At 34.5% G+C, this 22,069-nt stretch overlaps 1 protein-coding gene across 2 annotated transcripts in view; it reads right to left on the bottom strand.

Annotated features, from left to right (window-relative positions):
* Positions 1 to 22,069, bottom strand: part of Ncam2 (neural cell adhesion molecule 2) — a 423,594-nt gene that overhangs the window by 90,160 nt on the left and 311,365 nt on the right. For both annotated transcript variants that reach the window (NM_001113208.1, NM_010954.4), the window contains exons 10-12: positions 21,125 to 21,312; positions 16,514 to 16,610; positions 7,008 to 7,181 (exon numbers count right to left, since the gene is read on the bottom strand). In NM_001113208.1, the coding sequence (NP_001106679.1) occupies positions 7,008 to 7,181; positions 16,514 to 16,610; positions 21,125 to 21,312 (459 nt within the window). The remainder of the gene's footprint in view (positions 1 to 7,007; positions 7,182 to 16,513; positions 16,611 to 21,124; positions 21,313 to 22,069) is intronic.

Genomic DNA, 22,069 nt, shown 5'->3' with positions numbered 1-22,069 from the left:
TATCCACAGATTTCAAAATATTAGGCAGAAGTTAATATCCTAAGGCAAACAGAATACTCATTTCCATGGATATACAGACACCTATGATGAATTATCATACATGCACATATATGTATTCAGGGAAATATTCAGTAATGTATTATGTGTGGCTATTTAAACTTTGTTTCATTTGAAAACATGTTTGTAATAAATAAACTACTGTCTTTTTAAGAAAACATAAGGAACCCCTCATTGACAAGAGTGAGACAAAATAGTTACGCAAAGGGATTCTCCATTGTTGAAGGAAAAGCAGTTACAGTCGTAGCTGATTCACAAGTTAGATGTCTTTAAGTCATCACAGCTTTCTGTACTCACTTACTCTCATTCTGTTTATGATCCTCAAACAGATAAGTCCTGACACTTTAGAGAATATTCTATTGCTTTCTTATGACTCTTCCCTTAGCCTCATATTCTAAGTTTCGTCAAAAGTGGGGGGTGAGGGGGAAGGAACCATGCAAAGGTATGAAAAGCATCGTTTCTGAAAACACTTATCACCATGAATGTCAAAAGTGCATATGGATATTCTGTATAATGACTGTGCAGAAAGAAGGCACTGGAATTTTAATATAATCTATAGCTCTTTAGTGCAAGAATTTTATTTCCCATAAACTTTCACTGTTTGCATTTACAGTAATAGAAAAACCATAAATAATCTTGATTATAACTATCAAAGAGCTGAAATGCTGGTTATTACATACATTTTTAATGTATAGGATATGTAGTAAGGATGAGTTTTAGTGTGCTAACAAAGAGTGCATTATCAAGGTAAGAGAGATAGTCCACTCATGGAGAGTACTTACTGCCATGAAAATTTTCGATAGTATATTTACACTATATTTCTGAAGAATTTTAAAGAGTTCATGGACTTTGAACAGGAGTGTTGAGTTGAGCTCTTTATTTTCAGTTCAGGGAGCTATGGCCTCACTCAGCTTGCTGTGGATTAAATTTCTACACAGCACTGGTAACACAGTCAGTTTCCCATCAATCACAGATGCTGGATCCACACAAATCAGCATCAGTTCTTCAAAGTGCTGTTCTAACTAATAAGATCATGTAAGTTCAGGAAAATCATGAATGTTGCTGAAATGTAGAAACGTATTTGCTATGCAATACCACCTTGTGTAGGAGACCAAGCTCTACACAGAATTAGTATAGGTTTGTGTTTTCACCTAAAAATTTGTGAGATCATTTTTAACTGTTGAGAAATTATGTATGAAATTATTTCACTATTTTCCTCCTATGTTAGTATATGGATATGTATACTGATGTGGTTTAATTTACTATTTTAAAATGTGTGTCCCTACACACACACACACACACACACACACACACACACACACACTTTCCTCAAACCTAAATTTAGTATCTTTTTCAAAATCATGGGTACAATAAAAACAGTTCCAAATATTCTTATTTTGAATTTTATGAGGAGAAAGTCCTGTATAGCATGCAAATTGGAACAAAATCTTTCCCTGAGAATAGGGAATCAGTGTGGATCACATAGACTCCCTCCCTTGAAGTACATAAGAGTTTATTACATTTGCATTTAACACAGACAGAAGAATTTTACAGTCAATTTCTCCTTTAACATATGAAATATAGATGTTTAAAAAGGCTAGCTTTTTCCTTCAGGCACATTTATGTTAGAAATCGTGTAATCACAGAAAATATTCCTGTAACGAATTTTAAAGTACTAGGGACCATTATGAGTAGTAAATTTGTTACCTTTAGAGATAACTCTAAACACTGATTATTTTAAACTGTTTATGTAAAAGTGAAATCGTATACTTTAAAAAATGAAACTCAGATTGATCCAAGAAAGTATAAACACATGGAATTAAAGGAACACTGCAGGATAAACATGTTGTTCCCTGACTTGTAATGATGCTGCTATAACGTTCAGCTAGTGGAGGATGACATGTATAGATGTTCTTATGAAATAATCTCATCTCCTTCAGTAAAAGGGGTTCCTTGTTTAGGTCATCACAATCTTTACTGAGGAATTGGTGTATTACAATATTTTTAAAATGTATTAGGGATCTGCAACCCTATAGGTGGAACAACATTATGAACTAACCAGTACCCCGGAGCTCTTGACTCTAGCTGCATATGTATCAAAAGATGGCCTAGTCAGCCATCACTGGAAAGAGAGGCCCATTGGACACACAAACTTTATATGCCCCAGTACAGGGGAACGCCAGGGCCAAAAAAATGGGAATGGGTGGGTAGGGAAGTAGGGGGGAGGGTATGGGGAACTTTTGGAATAGCATTGGAAATGTAATTGAGGAAAATATGTAATAAAAAATATTAAAATTTTTAAAAAAGGGAACAGGAGACAAAGCCAAAAATAAAAAATAAAAAATGTATTAGTGATCATTGGGCCATGACAATGTGAAATTAATATTACTCACTGTTTACAATATGTGCCTACACTGTATCTTAAAATGTACATTAAGGTACTTTTCTATAACATATAATTAAGAACAATAGAAAACTAGACAATATAATCTACTCTTAATTGGAGCTTAGAAAGGACAGGAAAAGCTCTCTCTCTCTCTCTCTCTCTCTCTCTCTCTCTCTCTGTGTGTGTGTGTGTGTGTGTGTGTGTGTGTGTGTGTGTGTATGTGTGTGTGTGTGTGTGTGTGTGTGTAAGGGGGGTTGGGGAGAGGGAGAGAGGGAAAGAGGGGAGGAATAGGGCCTGGGTGATGATATAGTAGGTGTGTACCAACATACTGCGGCATTATATTAATTTAATTCTTTTGTATCAACATATGATAAGTAGAGAATTTCTCATTAATTTAGTTAATGCCCTTCTGAAGAAATAAACATAAATATACAAGCATATAAATAATCAATTTATATGCAATTCTTACATTAGAGTTTATAATTTATCATTAAGTTATTTAGAAAAGTAAGAGTTAATAAAAAGAAAATATGGTTCCTACACAATTAGTCCACCTACTAAAATGTTATAATTTGTAAGTACCATAGTAAAAGGAAATAAAAATAAATCATATGTTAAAAATAAATTAAAATTCATATTACTTCATATGTGACCGATGAATTTTTAGGTAAGTTGAAACCTATGAAATCAACATCACAAGATCAAAAACTATGAATCATTCCCACGGTTTCTTTCTTGCTGCTTCCCCAGTATGTATTATTAGATATCCTATCTCTATAATTATTTAGTTTGAAATTTAATGTTGTTCAGCAGTGACCCATGCTATCAATGGATCTTAAAACATAAATATTTTGTCTAATAGAAATGGTATCCTCTGACTATTTCATGTTTTCTTCCCCCTTCCCTGACAACCACCCCATTTTTTTTTTAATATGTCTGACTATTCCTAGAAGTGCAGCCTTGTCAAATGGAATCATTGAGGTTGTTTCTACCCATGTGATGCCTAAGATATTGCTAGTTAAGGCTATTTGGACATTGTGATTAAAGAGATTTTTCTTTTTACTCAGAGAATCCAACGGAAGGAACTGAATCCTGTCAGATACTCAGGGATAAAAGAAAGAACTAGGTTGAAGCATTCATTTAGTTGCAGCAAATGTTTCCTCTATTTTAGGATTACAACAATATTGCTTCTTAAGTTGAACAATGACTAACTATGTAAATAAAACAACTTTAGCTTTTCCCAGTGCATTAATGTTTGTGCCTGTCACTATGCCTGGCCCCATTTATCTTCTCACATATGACAGATATGGGACAACCAATGTGACACATCAAAACACAAAAGAAGATACAGAATCAACACATCCCTTCTATTTCTCAGACAACAAACATTGCATAGGTAAAAAGTGACTTTAAAAACAAATAACATAAAACTTCTAAAAGCATCATGTAATGTGGAAAGGGTCTATTAAAGGAGGTTATCTGCATCTATCATAGTGAATAAAAACACTCACATTTTTACATAATTAATTCTCCATAAAGCTTACTTGTTTCCCATTCACATCTGCTCAGGAAAATGCTAATGTGGGAGTTACACAACAGTGAAAATGATCTAAAATGTGAAGTGAAAATCGAAGTTTCCAGAAGTTCATTATTTTGAAATTTTCCAAATCTTCCCTGTCTAGTTTCATCCATTTGCCAGCAAGCATGACTATTTCATTGTTCATTACAACCAAATAGCACTTTATAGTGTGTATGTATCACATTTAATTATATGTGCCTTGGATGTAGTAAAATCAGGTAGTTCCATTTCCTACCCATTGTGAATAAAGTGGCAATAAATATGACCACTCCAGCATGAACTGAGCAAGTTTGGTACCAGCAAACATGCCAAATTCCATGTGGTAAATACCCATTCTAAAGATTTAGAAACACTTATAACACAAAAATATTTTGTTTTAAAAAATGTCACAATATTTACACATAATTTGGTGACAAGTCAATATATTTTGAAAATTAGTTGATTGTTACTCCAATGGTTAGTTTGGCCTTGTTCCAGATACACACTGAGGGAATTGCAATGGTTATATTTCCACTGTATGCTAAACCTAGGATCATATGCTGACTCTGCTGATACCTAATGACATATTTAACACTGGAAGCTAGTGGCAGGGAAAAACAAAAAACAAAAAAAAAAAACAAAAAAACAAAAAAACAATGTGTGGCAATATGTCTCTCCTGTAAAATGTAGCAAGAGATGTTTTAATTATGAACCGTGAAATTAGTAATTAGACAGAGATAAGAACAATATGTAGTATCAATTTACCAACAAAAGAAAAGAGTGTATCAACATACACAAAAATAAATGAATTAAACTGATAATGAGAGCTAAATGTAGTGGCTGGAACTTTCATAGAAGACAAATTATTTCATAGACAAAATATTTACAATAAAGTTAGAAAGCTCAAGGACAGTAAAATTAAGGGAAAATGAGGAAGTCTGTGGTCCATCTACATTTGGTTATATTTATGCCTAGGCCCTGGTAAGCCTTTTTGACTCCTCTGTGCTTATTTTAAGAAGATGAATTAGATGATTACAAATGAAAGCTATGTTCTAAGTAATTTTTACTAGAGATTAAACCACTCAATACAAACATTTTAAATTCCAACAGTATTTTAAGATGAATGAAATTAGTTCAGATTTAAAACTTTTAGTTAGTGTATGAATAAAAAAAAAATAATACAATGTTAGCTATGGACGTAGACTTCAGGCCAGAGGCCTCAGGTTGCCTTGTTGAAAGGACTATGGGCCTCACAGGCTCACAAAGATGCATGAGTAATCATGGTCTTCCCATAGACGATTGAAATGAATTGACGTGAATCAGGGAGTAAAAAAAGACCAAAGGACTGTATTAAGTTATTTGCCCATGACAGTCAGCAAGAAACCTCACTACATACTTGGCTGAAGCAAACCAATTTTCCAGTTTTCAAACTCTTCCCAGGACGTTCTTCATAATCTGTTAATGGCCTGGGCTCAGAGGATACCCAAATGCTCTAGCTCCATCTATGTAATGGCAGCCGGAGAATGGAGATCAAAATAAACAAACAAACAAACAAACAAAACAAACATTGTGATGTAGATCTTTGTGATTTATACAAAAGAGCTCTTCATGCCGGGCAGTGGTGGCATACACCTTTAAACCCAGCACTTTGGAGGCAGAGACAGGCTGAATTCTGAGTTCAAGGCCAGCCTGGTCTAAAGAGTGAATTCCAGTACAGTCAGGGCTACACAGAGAAACCCTGTCTTAGGAAAAAAAAAAAAAAAAAAAAAAAAAAAAAAAAAAAAAAAAAAAAAGCTCTTCAATTTGCCAAGTGACTAAAAAGACTTATCTATCAACTTTAAGTGATGACCGTAGCAAGAACTTCTCCCCTGAAAAGGACAGGAGCTGTGTTTCAATCAAACCTTAACCATCATTCCATTTAGAGGTGTGAACACAAGTATAAGGTTTGCAGCAAGCTCTTAGTTGGAGAAATACTACAGAGTTCCCAATATTTTTGATTGAGCTTATCAAAATTAAAGAGGCAATATTCAATCACCTATTTGTAACAATATACAAAATGTAGAGTAAATGATCAATAGCTAATTTATTGCAAGATTTTGGTATTTTTGTTGTAAAATATCATCACATTGTTCCTACTATAGAAATTGAAACTTTTCTGACATGATATATATACAATTTCATTTTCCTCCTGGGCTGTGTTATATTCCCACTCATCTTTTCAGAATACTCCAGCCATTATATTTGAAAATTTCAAAAATGTCAAGTCAGAGATCTGACAGAGGAAAGTAGAGAGTAGTGATATCTCTCCATTCTTTAGCACTTTGATTACAGGTTCATAATATAACATGCATATCCCCAAGTAATTTCTTATTAATTCCTGAAGATAGCTTGTACTGTAATAAGAAATGTCTTTAATGGCACAATTTGAGATAGAAACTTATATTATTCAAATGTTCATTTTTAAATCACAATTCGTGTTAATGGTTTGATACGTACTCAGGCCATTTATCTGCTTTGTGATATCGCATTCATAACTATGTATGAAAACGAAAATAAGGACTCATTTCAGAGAATTCACTTTCCACATGCATCTTGTCTACAACTGTCTTTTCATGAAGAGACACAATTAAGCTTTCTCTTAAAATTCTTTTATCTATTTATTCTTATTAAAGAATAGATATCAATTTATCTATCTATTCTTATTAAAGTAGATGGCTTAAATAACTGCAAATGTAGTACATAAAAGGTACCTAACCTGCCATATAGACAATTGTGTGTTTGTTACCGAAATCTTTAAAACAAAACTTAACTCTCTGAAAACTAAAACAAGTAGAAATTGCAGATCTACATTAAAGTTACTTTTAAGTAAAATAAGAAAGTGGCTATAATTTCTCAATCACCCGGCAAGAAAAGAAAAAAAAAATGAAGAAAAATAAGAAGGTAATCATATAGGTACATCAATATCAGACTTACTACTCGAAATATATATCGAAATAAATAACTCACTTTGAACTCCATGGGAGCGTACTATTTTCCAGGTTTCTGATGCCACTTCTTTGACATCCACTTGATAGTGATGAATAGGCACACCTCCATGGGATTCGGGTTTATTGAAAGAGATCTTGGCTGTGGTCTGTGACAGCTCTATAATCTTCACTCCATGGGGACTAGAGGGGACATCTATGAAGGAAACAACCTAGACAGTGAGGATGGATACTACTAACAATTATTTTGCTTCAAGAATTAGCAATAAAATAAAATAGTAAGCAATATGGTTGAATTAGAAATGAGTTACTTAGTGAGTAATAAAATATTCCTTAACGCATCTTAGTTACAAACCTTGCACAATGACATGAATGTCTATTCAATATAAAAGAAAAATATCCTTGGGGAAATCAATTGCTCTTACCAATATTTGCTTCTACATTTTCTGTAAAATGTATTTTTTTGAAGTTAATGCAAACAAGTCTATCTATCTATCTATCTATCTATCTATCTATCTATCTATACATGCCTATGCATGTATTTCTGCATGTACACATGTTTTACAAAAGTGATAAATGCAAAAATACATACATAAAGAAGTACATTATATTTTAAGAATAGTAAATTTAAGCATTATGATTAATATATTTTATAAATCATTTTATTTGTTCCAACAATTATATGGTTAGTTTGGGCCATGAATTAAGGCCCATCCTCTCAACTTTTTGGGTAACTGAGAAAAAACTCAATACAATTTCAAGGCTTTTTTAACGCAAAATGAAATTTTAAGATCATCCTGAGAAGTTAATGAGATCCTAAATCAAATGGAAATAAATAAGAGTGGTCATATCAAGAACTGGTCTCATGTGCACAAGGTCTGGTTGAACCTAAAGAACTGCACTCAGAATTTTAAAAATATAAAGAAATCGTTTTTTTTATAAGATAAATGGTTTTCATCAATATTGGGTTTTAATTACTAAGTCATCATAAAATTACCTTGAGCATATTATTGTACCAATTAATTGCTTACTGTAAATCTCAAAGTAGTCTAGGTAGACTTATAATTAAAAGTGTCTTTAGGAATAATTGTTACAACGTCAGTACAAATAGTATAAGAAAAATTATATACCCAAAAAATTCTGCAATGAAATTATTGAAACCTATATCACAGGAACTTTAAGGATGATGTAAAAATATTGACAATGTCTAGTGTATTTTTCCCAGTCATTCAGAAAAAAACATCATTACATGAAATCACACAACATAAAACATGTCACATACACTGCAGGAGTGAGGAACTGGAAGAGAACTGCCAAGTCTTCCTTGGTTGTGAAGCAGATCTTCTCAAGTGTATTTTTAAATAAATTCCTTTTATTTTCTTCATGATTGCCTTGTTTCTCTGGAGTCTTGTGATGTTCCTGATAAGTTTTAGGAATTTTTTTCTATAAAGCATTTTTATTGGTACATTGATTGAGCTTGTATTGAATCTATATATAACTTCACATAAATTGGGTCTTTTAAGAAATGAGAATTCTTTCATCTCAAGAATAAAGCATATACAATTGTTTATTCATTAGTCTGTAAGTTATATTTTATAGTTTGAATGTGTGTGTGCCGATATGCCCTCTGCTTGGTCAAATATATATATATAGTCCCGTGTCTTTAGCTATTTAGGAATTGTTTCCTTAATTATTTTTCAATCATGTGAATAGTGCTGGCATATAGAAATATTATGTATTAATATGTTTATTGGTTTTTGTGTTCTGTTGCCTTTTATAATCGTTTGTTCTATCAGCTTGTTTGGGAATATTTAGGATTTTAAATAGAAGATTATGAAAACAAACTGAAGTTTGAGGTGAGTTGGAAATTTGTTATAATTTTCCTACATAACTAATTTAGTTAGGATTTCCAACAATATGTTGAACAAAGGTGATAAAATGAAACAAAACAAACAAATAAAACTAGTCAATTTTGTATTATTCTGCTGTGGAGGAAAGTGCTTCACTGGTCCCTACCATCCGGTATGATGAAGTCTGTGTGTTCATTCTTAGGCTAGGAAACACTAGAGTTGGACATCTTGTTTTATGTCACACAATTTGTAAGGCAAAGTTACAGTGATTGAAGCCATGTGGTCCTACATTTTCCTGAGTATGTACTTCTTAAATCCTACTACTGTATTTGCTTCTGAGAACTAGATATCTAAGAATTATGGCAAAGTTGTTGGCAAAGGCTCTGAGCCAGCTTTTACTTCTTCAGATTCTAACAACACATTGAGTAGCATTGTGACATCTGAAGAAATTGATGTTTATAAATGGTTGACTTAATCCAACCTCACATCCTATCTTTTAGGATCCTACTTAATATACTTTCCTATATTATAGTCCTCTCTCTTAGCACATGGAATGAAAAGTCCAAGTATGCCTTTCCCGTATTCATTTTGGCATTTAAAATAAAAAGTGGTTTCCCCCAGCTTTGGACATCAGAAGCAATGAATATCTGTTGTGGATAACCCTGGAACCAATTATATTTGATGTTAATTCCATTCTCCTGTGAGAGGTTGTGAACAAGGAATGAGTCTGCACTCGGGTGATTTCCTCTAAATCTGTTGTTTCCCACCTTAATTTGTAAAATAAAAGAGAGCTGATGATTGGGGAGATAAAGGGAAGGTGGAGCAGAAGGTTGGAAGAGGGAAGAAGGAGAAAATGGAAGAGGGAGAGGACACAGAGAAGGAGGAAGAAGAAAAGCAGAGAAGAAGCATGTGGCCTGGAGAAACTCCAAGTTCCAAGGGGGTCGCATAGATGTGGAAGATGGTAGTGTAGTGGTAGATCTGCCCAATCTAGGTACACAGCATGCAGTCATATTAACTGAGTTGTGTTTTCATTTGCTGGGGCATATTTGGGTTGGAGAATTACCTAAACAAAATGATGCCCTACATATTGGTTTGAATTCAACTAACCTGAGATAAAAATTCATTGCCCCTTCAACCCCTGAGTGAGGATATGGCAGTGACCTACGCTGTAGCAGTTTGGATTTGAAGCTGACTGGGTTTGAGGGACCTACAGAGAATGGCAGAAAGACATTCATGCAGAGAGAGCCTTTCGGATTTTGCTTCCCTTTATCCTTTGCTTCCCAGCCTGCTTCCCTCATCTCCAAATAGGGACACAGCCAATGTGGGTCTCTTTACACTCTGCTTCTCCCTGTGCATAAAGAATTCGGTGACAAAGGTACAAATGGCTCTGGACCAGGTAATTCATTGATATAAAGAGAGAAATATAACCTTTTGATACTTAAAGATGGAAAATTTTACCTGCGGTTTGGAACTAGATAGGGAATATTAGTCACTGACTCCAAGTAGAGATAGCAGTGATAGTCACCTGCAATTAACAGGTATTAATTAATATAAGTCTGTGTCTCCAGGTAGAAAGAATAACAGATAGATATTATAATAGGTATTAATTAAATAAATGTTTGTAGCTTCTGGTAGAGGGTATAACAGATTGATGGTATAACAGGATGGCTCTAAGAGCTTAACAATTAAAAGTTCTCTGCTTCCTATAGGCAAAAATTAGCAGAAATTTGACTTAAAGATGGTATAAAGATATATTGCTCTAATAAATCTTACAGGATTCTCATATTCTGTCTAATGTGGGCTGCATGGGGATTTTGAGTTTAAATCCTGGTTTCACAAGTAGCCTCTTACAAGCAAGTATAGATAGAAGTGTGAATCAATTGTTTTAAAGATGGTATAATAAAGTCTGCAGGAGACTCATATTCTCTAACATGGACCCCATGGGAAATTTGGGTTAATATCCTGATATTACAAATAGGCTAAAATGTGTGTGATTTTGAGTATTGTGGTGGTTTTGTTGTTCCTCTGGGACAGAGGGCAAGCTACAGGTTTTCCTGGTTACCAGCTGAAGGATATGCTGATTTCAGGAAAAGGTTTTGTCTTTGTGTTTTTGTAAAAGGTGATTAAGGTATTTACACCTTCCAGGGTTCTATGAATCAGATTTGATAGAGGGAGACCCCCTGAGAACTAGATTCCAGAGAGTCAAATAAAAATAATAAAATTTTGTTTGAGATTTATATATTACCTAATATACAGCCTTGGTGAATTCCATTATCAGACATGCTGAACTGACCTGCCTGAACTCATGATGTTGTGGTTTTTCATCCCGATCCAGCCAGGACACAGACATCAGAAACTAATAGAATCACTGGTGTGGTCTTCTTAAAGCCAACCAACTTCCCCACTTCCCTACCCTTCCCCCTCCCTTCAAAAATATCTCAACACCCATATTCAGCTTAAAGAAGTTATGAAGACTTCTCATCCCAGTTCCCTAAGCTTTGGGACTGGGGGTGATTATTATAGGTTGCCTTTGATTCTAAAAAAAAAAAAATGGGAGTCCTGGGCTTGGACCCAGTTCTTCTATTGCTGTCCTTATAAACAGATCTGAGATGTGTAAGTCTGTGAATTTAGGACCAAATAGGAAATCCATGGCTCTGAGTTTATTGGTAGGGTGTTTTCAGTTATTTTAAATAGAACTGGCTAAGAGTAGTTAACAGGGAACAGTCCAGATTACTTCACATAGTTGGTTTTCAAAAACGTCAGAAGTCCACAGAATGTGACGTTTAATGTTATTTATTCACTTGTCGAGATCAGTCTGCTCCTGACAGCTTTCCCTGTCTTGGATTCAAAGAAGAGACTGAGCATCTTTGAGTTACTGCAGTTGTGGCAACACAGCCATCGGGTAAGAATCACCTCACTTCATCCACAGATGAATAATACTGTCCAAAGAAAGGACACAATTACCGGTTAGGACAGCTTGATTCTGCCGAGACAGAGTAGGCTAGTTCTTAATAGTCCTGTTTCTCTAAGTCTGTCAGATGACCTTGGTCAGTAACTGGCTGAAGACCTATGCTCCAAAGTGTTGAAGTAAGGGACTGTCCAAGTGATCAGCGGTTTCTATAAATTGGCTAAGTTTTAGAAGCTGTGTTAGGTGTCCTATATATTTTCAGTTAATATCAGTCACTCTCGGATTTCTGATGGGGTTGAAAAACTACACAGTCTCCTAACTAAACCAGGCTTTTTACTTTGAGAGGAACAGATCTGAGGGGATGGTTTTCAGATGGCATCCAATCTAAAGCCAAGACATAGCCAGGGGCAGATCTTTTAAGTAAGGACAGATGACAGAGTTTCTATTTAATTAACAAAGATAATGGACTGGGTGTTAGGTCTCTTGCACTTTAAAAATTACAAAATAGTAATAGTTTTGTTCTAAGATAAAATAGTTTTTTAATTGGACAGAAAGGGGAAAATGTTGTTGCTAGTCCTGGGGCTAATTATATTCTATGTTAATTCCATTATCCTGTGAGGGAGTTTGTTGTGAACAAGGAATGAGTCTGCACTCAGGTGATTTCCTCTAAACCTGTTTCCCACCTTAATTTGTAAAATATAGGAGAGCAGATGATTGGGCAGATAAAGGGAAGGTGAAGCAGAAGGTTGAGAGAGGGAAGAAGGAAAACCTGGAAGAGGGAGAGGATGTAGAGGAGGAGGAAGAAGAAGAAAAGCAGAGCAGAAGCATGTGGCCTGGAGAAACTGCAAGTTCTAAGGTGTCTCATAGATGTGGAAGATGGTAGTATAGTGGTAGATCTGCCCAGTCTAGGTGCACAGCATGTATTCATATTAACTGAGTTGTGTTTTCATTTGCTGGGACATATTTGGGTTGGAGATTTACCACAACAAATATCATTCTCATTTTTTATAGGAGGCTCAAAAGCATCTGCAGTCACTAAGGTGGGGCCCATGTTCTAATCTCCATATAAGGTATTGCTGGAACATCAGCGGTGTGGTAGTTTAGCAACAATAGTTTGCCATATCCAGTCAGTGTTCTCAGACTTGAACTCTGGATCTCATTGGAGATGGTATCTGAGACCTACATGATGACTACTGGCTTTTCTTTTATTTGGTTTTTAAGGTCTCTAAATTTTCCATTGAACTGCTCAATCACTATCAAGATGTCAAAGGGAATTTACTTTTTTTTTTTTTTGTAAATAGGCAAGTCTTCATACTCTCATAAGCAATATGCACACATCTATCATTTTAAATTGGCATCATTAACTATGTCTCATAAGCCAATAAAGTTCACACACCAAACCCTTTGTATATTGAGGAAGAATCACAGTAGCTGTTTGTCCATTTGTCCCTATTCATCTTTCTATCTCTATCATCTATCTATTTTCTTTCTTCCATCGTTATATCTATCACATATCATCTATTTATCTATATGTCCATGTATTTTATTGGATGAAAAATATCTAGAGAAACTGCTAAAGAGCAACTCTCTGTAACATGTGCTGAGGTTAAAGCAGTCTCTTGTTCTTGCAGAATAAGTGAATTCCGCACTATGAATAAACATCATCAATCTTTAATCATCTATGCCATTGATAAAAATATAAATTTATTTAAAATAAATCTGGGGCTTGGTCTTTCATTACTTGTCTATTCCCGTTGCCAAACACTGAGATGATGATAGAACTTTTTTTTTTCTGGAGTCCTCCACTAAATGTCTCATTTCAAAGTAGCTCTTACTCTTTCATGGCACAGCACTTCTATTGTCAAGGTCACCTTGACCCGCTAAGTCTTTCCCTTTTTACTGGCCCCATTTCTTCTTTCTTCTTCTGTCCCTGTTCAAAAGCTGACAACTATTTGAAGCTTTCCCAGGAACGCCAATCAGAAATCAATTTCCTGTTGCCAAGTTTTTGAATTCAAGTTCTATTGAAACTCACAGGTATTGAACTTGAACTTAGGTAATGACTGGGTGTCTTTCTTGTTCAACCTTTCATCCCTAAGATCCAAAAGTCTCTATTGCACCTAAAGGAAACTCTCCACATATTTGTTGAACAAGTGGTTAACTTGTACTTAGAAACTGGCCAAACAAATTTCCAAGAAAATCATTATTAACACAAGTTGTTCTTTTCTTACAGTATGGTAACTAGAACATCAAAGAACTTTGTGATTAGTCACTGAGCATGCCTGTGTACTTCATGAATTTTCTAAATATATAGCACTGTGTATACCTTCCATGCCATTTCATAGAGAGAAACAGATTTAGAATCAGTCGATAATCTGAGTATTTCAAATCAACTAACTTAGACCTGTTTTAAGGTACAATGCTGTCTGATCACTTAGACCACTGAACTATTATTCTCTATCTACAAAATTCTGCTCAATTGACACAGCTTAACCTCGAATCAGGTTGTTGCTCTTCAAAGTGACTTCTAGAGTTTTATCTCTGACATAGATGGAAATATAGGTGGCAGCTTTATGATATTTATGAATTAAATCAATCTTGGAAAGAAAACCGAAACATTGAATTTGACAGAGTCTCTGTAGGTTAAAAAGATGAGTCAAATATGACAACCTGAACTTTAAAAATGGTAAGTACAGGTCTTGACCCGAGGTTTAAAAAGATCAATTCTTCAGTGCCAGTATCTTAGACTTCACTTAATAGCAAGAAGAAGAAGAAAAAGCATGTCAAATAAGTTACCAGAAAAAATTGAAAAAGGTTATTTATGAAAATTAAATGCCTAAAATAGTCAAGGTATTTTTCTATTCACCAGACGTTGACCTGTAATATTACATTCATGTATTGTAAATAAAAACACATTGCCACATTAACATCTACTGTAACTTAAATATGTCAGTCTGTACTATGTTAGGCTATAATAACATCTATCTTCTACCTTTGAGAACTTGCGTTCTGCTTGGGGGATAAACTTATAAATATCTTTTGCAGCATATGGCAAAGAAACTTCAGTGCCAAATGAAGGTGCCCATTTTTTTTAGCTGCTAGAAATGTTATTTGACGATAGCTTTTTTTTAGTAGCATTCACTCAAACTATCCAAGAGAAGGACTCAAGAGAAAGACCTGTTAATATTTAAAGAAATATATTATTATCATGATTGCAACATTACCTATATTGTATATGAACAAAGTCACAGTATTATAAGCCTTTCCATTACAAGCAGAATAGATAAAAATAAACATTATTGTAAACAAACTTTACCCATTATGTTCACAGGGAGAAATTTTTAATGCAAATAGAAATGATTCTTGCTGGTGTGACCTACTCTGGGAAGTCCTTTGAACAAGTTTACATGTTCTCATGATCATTGTTAAAGCATATTGTTCATTTGTTCACACAAACATGTCTAAATGTACGTCTCACAGTCCATGAGTATCCACTATATCTGGTAAATAGATGAAAATATTATTTCATGAATTTCTCTGAACTCTATGAGAATTAATCTAAACATGGTTCAATTAAGCTGAAAATGTCTGTCTTATTTATCAAGCCATTTTTCTACAGCAGGAAAAATAGCAAAACCAAGCATAAGCATAACCTGACAATTCATAAATGTATATGGCTGATTTCCATAACATAGAATCAAAATACTACTATTTAGCATCATCATGTGCAGGACAATGTTTTGACATTTTAAAAATATTTAAATATTTTGTAAGTAATAACATTTCTGAATAAAATGTATGCCTTCAACTTAGAAAGTATAATTATCAATGAGAGTTATACAATATCTAAAAGGCCGCTTATTACCAATATTTTAGCCACAGATAACTATTTGTCAATATGACATTATTTTATCTCATACAATTATATATATGTATTAATTTACATTTGTACATTTCAAATTTTCATCTTATTTAAAAATATTATAATTGTATAGAACATTAATGACCAAAGTATATGGAAGAGTTGTTTTTGTTTGAGCCCTTAGACTATAGTTACTGGAGGAGAACTCTGCCTTCTGCTTCCTGCACTGGTGAATTGTGACTAAGTATCAGGCTTCCTCAGATTAGATTTACCTCAAGCTTGTGGGAAGAACTGTTACAGAAATTGTTCTGTGCTCTTTTGAATGGCTCTCATAGGCCAGGTGTCTAATTTTCTCATCATTGGTGTTGAAAATTCATCAGTTGGTTAATGAAATAGATGATAGGTTTGCAATTTTAAATTATTTCCTATGATAATAAATTAAAATAATTTTAAACTATAATTATTGCATTATTTTCCCGTGGAATTTTTGCACACCTTCTGTCGAAGAAACTCAGAACTCTTGAGTGATTTATATCAGATTTCAATAAAACTGACTTAGTTTTGAATGCTTTAATGTATGAATATTTCAAAGTGTTCTTTTACATTATTTTAAATATAACTTTATCTCAAATATACATTACCTATTTAAAAAGTCTCACATATATAAGAGAAGAAATTAAATTTAAAATGAACATAAAATATTAAGTGTTCACTATTCATTATGTAAGTGTTTCTGTTCTAGATTATAAGCTTTGGTTTATTCTTTCAAATAATTCTTTGTATTATGATGTATGAAGCTGTAAATATTGTTGACTACCTGTAAAATTAGTTGATAAAACTTTCTTAAATTAAAATTCCTTCTAAATACAAAGTTATTTTATGAATGTTAAATATTACTGTCCTTTACTCACCTGCTAATTCAAGAATATATTCCTGAAATCTTGTGCCTATACGGTTAGTAGCTGTGCAGTTATATCGTCCAAAGTCATTGTCTGATGTGGGGGCAATCTAAAAATAATCATATTAATAAAAATTAAAGTGCTAAAACATCAAGGATATTTTAAAATCTGAAGCATAGCTACTACTTGTATACTTGTTCAATTATTTTTCATATGACTCCTCATAGAACTCTTTATCCAGCCAACATTCATAATTAATGCAAACATATTTTATGACTATTATTATTTGACACTTTAATTTTTTAATTTTCACATAATTTTTACATTTTTTTGCCCTCTACAAAACATACCCATATATTCTTCTTTCTGTCTTTCAAATCAAAGCTTCTTTTCTCTTTAATTGTTTGCACATGCATATGTGTTTAGAATTCAATGTTTATCTCCAGACCTGCATGATTTTAATTTTTTCATGAAATATATTTTGCAAGAAAACATGCCCTGTGAAAATGTTATAAGCATACATTTTTAAATCTATAGTAATTACCTCAGTTCCATTTTCTGTTTATTTAGGAAAAGCTCTTACCACAGTTTCATAGATTAAAATCTATAGTTGAGTTATATTTCTAAATGCATAAATGTCACCTGCTTAGTCTGTATAATGCTAATATTTTTCCTTTTTTAATTTTTAATATTTTTTATTACGTATTTTCCTCAATTACATTTCCAATGCTATCCCAAAAGTCCCCCATACCCTCCCCCTCCACTTCCCTACCCACCCATTCCCATTTTTTTGGCCCTGGCATTCCCCTGTACTGGGGCATATAAAGTTTGTGTGTCCAATGGGCCTCTCTTTCCAGTGATGGTTGATTAGGCCATCTTTTGATACATATGCAGCTAGAGTCTAGAGCTCAGGGGTACTGGTTAGTTCCTAATGTTGCTCCATCTATAGGGTTGCAGATCCCTATAGCTCCTTGGGTACTTTCTCTAGCTCCTCCATTGGGAGCCCTGTGATCCATCCAATAGCTGACTGTGAGCATCCACTTCTGTGTTTGCTAGGCCCCGGCATAATATTTTTAAAGACAAAATCACAAAGCTGGCCATTCAAAATTGAAGTGATTCATGTTCTATCAATTCATTAACTGGATCAATGTCTTCTTTTTGGGGGGGGTTCTTTTTTTTTCTTTTTTACATTTTTATTAGGTATTTCCTTCATTTACATTTCAAATGTTATCCCAAAAGTCCCCCATATGCCCCCCCACTCCCCTACCCACCCACTCCCACTTCTTGGCCCTGGTGTTCCCCTGTACTGAGGCATATAAAGTTTACAAGACCAAGGGGCCTCTCTTCTCAATGATGGCCAACTAGTCCATCTTCTGCTACATATGCAGCTAGAGACATGAGCTCCGGGGGTACTGGTTAGTTCATATTGTTGTTCCACCTATAGGAACAAAACACCCATGGAAGGAGTTACAGAGACAAGGTTTAGAGCTGAGACAAAAGGATGAACCATCTAGAGACAGCTGCACCTGGGGATCCATCCCATAATCAGCCTCCAAACGCAATGTTTTCATTTTGATGCATGTATTCATTGACAAAATTATTTCTCTTCTGATAAGCAGAGCACGTAGAAAATATGTCTTGGAGTCAATGTAATCTCAAAGCAACTGTAAAGTTGAAAACAATATTGATACTAAAAATAGGTTCTACATTGTTTTCTTTCTTTACTAGTTTTTGTTTTGATATTTTGTATTTATTTATTTATCTATTTATTTGCTGGCTTGGTCTCCTTCTGTATCCCATGTTGACCTAGAATTCACTAGAAGCTCGCTCAGTTTGTCTTTGCACATTCTGTGATATACCCATGCCTCTGACTCTGATAAGTTGCGAATATAAGTAAGCCACTATGCCTCATTTTTAATTCAGTGTTTAGCTACAGACCTGCATGATTTTCATTTTTCACAAAATATATTTTACATGAAAAGAATGCCTTGTGTAAATGCTATAATACAGAATTTTTAAATCTATAATAATTACCTCGGTTCCATTTTCTGTTTGTTTAGGAAAATACCTGATGCCAGCTTCAGATTAAAATCTATAATTAAGTTAACATTCTGGGCATTAACTAGTAAAAGTTGGGGCTAACTCTGTATAATTCTAATATAGAGGAATTCTTCAATCACAGTTCTTCAAAGATATTTAACATTAGTAATAATATAATTTCCAATTCCAGTAACTGTTTAAAGAGAGACTATGCTAAGAACAAGAAATGATCATTAATTCCAACCTTATCCTAAATGAGAGAAGAAATGATCTTATGGTAATGGGAGACTATTAAATAGAGAACAAATTTGAGGTGGACTGAAGATGATTGTTCTGAATAAGGAGAAAATAGAAAGCAGTGTCATCCATATCTAGTCCGATGTCCATCTAGACAAAGTTGATGAATTTAACAGTTTAGTGCTCCTAATCCTTTTGAACTTCCTGAGATGACTTAGACGCTCATTATCTTCACATGTGACTTTTAATAAACCAGCCTAATTTCATTCTATTATAAATATACTAGCAAGACTATTTTCTTATCCCACAATCATGTGAGAAAGACTTTAGCATACTGGAAAACAAAGCGGCGTTTAAGGCATCAGTAACCGTAGCAAGTATTGTGACGCCAGCAGAAATTTTTGTTTGTTTTTAAAGTTAATAGTTTATAAAAAGACATTTCCTCTGGAAACATTTTCAAAAGGCTCACATTAGGAATGAGAAAACTGGCTAGATGTTGAATTGAGGAGTTAACAATAAATAAAAGGCTGAATTCATAGACTGTTCCACTCATGGAACAAAGCAACCAAGAAGCCTAGGCTTTACAAGTTTATGACAATTAGTTTGTAATGTTATGATTAAAAAAAAAAAAAACAGAAATCACTTAAAAGAGCTCAGATTGAAAGAAATGGGAAATAGATACCAATGGGGTGGGGGAAGTGAAGAAAGCATAATAAGAAACAAACAAGGAAGAAAGAATTAACCAACCTTTCATAGAAGGCAATATGGACCTTTGATCAAACAATGTTTATATATATAAACAGTGTGTGTGTGTGTGTGTGTGTGTGTGTGTGTGTGTGTGTAAACTGTCTTCAGATACACAAGAATGGGCATCAGATCTCATTACAGATGATTGGGAGCCCCCATGTGGTTGCTGGGAATTGAACTCAGGACCTCTGGAAGAGCAGTCAATTGCTGAGCCACCTCTCCAGCCCCAAACAAGGTTTGTTTTTTTTTTTTTTTTTTTTTTTTTCTTTACAAGAAATTCAGTGTGATGTTTGGTTTTGACTGAGAATATCTCTGTGGGTGTCCCTATGAGTATGTTTCTTGAGAGGATTCTTAATCTGGGCTGCACTATTTTATTGGCTAAGACCAGGACAAAAGAAATTGAAAAAAAAATGTAAAAGGCCATTCTGTACAGCCTCCTGCTTCCCACTTCTCATCTGATAGAAGCAACAATATGAATTAATCAGTACCCCAGAGCTCGTGTCTCTAGCTGCATATGTAGCAGAAGATGGACTAGTTGGCCATCATTGGGAAGAGAGGCCCCTTGGTCTTGCAAACTTTATATGCCCCAGTACAGGGGAATGCCAGGGCCAAGAAGTGGGAGTGAGTGGGTACAGGAGCAGAGCAAGGGGGGGGGGCAGTATAGGGAACTTTCGGGATAGCATGTGAAATATAAATAAAGAAAATATCAGCCAGGCTTGGTGGCACATGCCTTTTATCCCAGCACTTGGGAGGCAGAGGCTGGCAGATTTCTGATTTCGAGGCCAGCCTGGTCTACAGAGTGAGTTCTGGGACAGCCAGGGCTACATAGAGAAGCCCTGTCTTGAAAAACCAAACAAACAAACAAACAAAATGGAAATATCTAAGAAAATAAAATTAAAAAACAAGAAGAATCAGCAGCAGCAGAAGACTTCTCCACTACCTAGTCACACCTTGTAATGCTCTGTCCAAGTGTATAATGCTAAACTACTACTACTGCTGAACAGTCTGGAACAGTGTACCAAAAATCAATCTTATGTTAAGTTGTTCTTTCTAAAATTTAGTGATAAGGATAGAAAAATAATAAACTAAACAAGTGGAAGATTTAAAGAGCTTCACAAAATATAAGGTGAAATAACCAAAATATATTAACAGATATTTACTGGAAATTTAAATATTTCCAATATATACATAATCATTGATATCCCCCCCAAAGTGCTTTATTTAGGAACCTATTCTAGAATTACACACTATTAACCTATGATAACTTTTATATGCCAGCCGAAGAATAACAATTATTAACAAATAATCAGTGGCATTATCAGCATTAAAGTTAATTATTTGACTTTTAAAAACTAAAGTATTATATCAGCTCCCTATTCTTTTTGACATCATCATACTTCACTTTCAAAATGTGAATTCATGAATGTTTTGGGGATATATGAAGAGAGGTCAGTCAAATAGAATGTTGTGCCAACACAAGTTTTAAAAAGTAAAATATAATTTATATAAATATTTCAATGTTTTGCTATAGAAATTTAATTCTATTCTCTCATATTATCTGCCCCAAATATCGATATTGATGTTTATGTAAGAGCATACCTCGAGTATCATCTTTCTTCCTACACTGTGAGTTTTTAAATGAGTCGTATTCTTAGCTGGTAAGAGCAGTTTCTCTCTTCTCCAGTGGATTGACGCAGGTGGGTTTGCTGTCACATCACAACTTATGTTGATTGGATTTCCTTCCCAAGAGTAATACATTGTCTGATTTGAAACAAACTTAGGAGCATCTGTAAAACAATCATATACAAGTAGACATTATAATATCACTGTTTCATTAGTACAAACGTTAGTAATTATTCCTTGCCCACATAGAACATTCATAATAGGAGACAGAGATATGGCTCAGTGGATAAGGGTAATGACTTCTTTCTGAGGCCATGGGTGATTCCTGGCACCCACAAACCTTTTACCATTTCAGTTCCATGAAATTCCATACTCTCCACAGCCAATGTATACATGTAACATACAGACAGATATTCAGCAACATAAATAAATAAAATACTTTAGAAGAACTCATAACATTTCCAATTTTGTAATTTTTTTTTCCATTTTTTATTAGGTATTTAACTCATTTACATTTCCAATGCTATACCAAAAGTCCCCCATATCCACCCACCCCCACTCCCCTGCCCACCCACTCCCCCTTTTTGGCCCTGGTATTCCCCTGTACTGGGGCATATAAAGTTTGCAAGTCCAATGGGCCTCTCTTTCCAGTGATGGCCGACTAGGCCATCTTTTGATATATATGCAGCTAGAGTCAAGAGCTCCGGGGTACTGGTTAGCTCATAATGTTGTTCCACCTATAGGGTTGCAGATCCCTTTAGCTCCTTGGCTACTTTCTCTAGCTCCTCCATTGGGAGCCCTATGATCCATCCATTAGCTGACTGTGAGCATCCACTTCTGTGTTTGCTGGGCCCCGGCATAGTCTCACAAGAGACAGCTACATCTGCGTCCTTTCAATAAAATCTTGCTAGTGTATGCAAT

This window comes from Mus musculus, chromosome 16 (genome assembly GCF_000001635.26).
Source record: "Mus musculus strain C57BL/6J chromosome 16, GRCm38.p6 C57BL/6J".
NCBI classification, from domain to species: Eukaryota; Metazoa; Chordata; class Mammalia; order Rodentia; family Muridae; genus Mus; species Mus musculus.
This window is presented reverse-complemented; position numbering and strand designations above follow the sequence as displayed.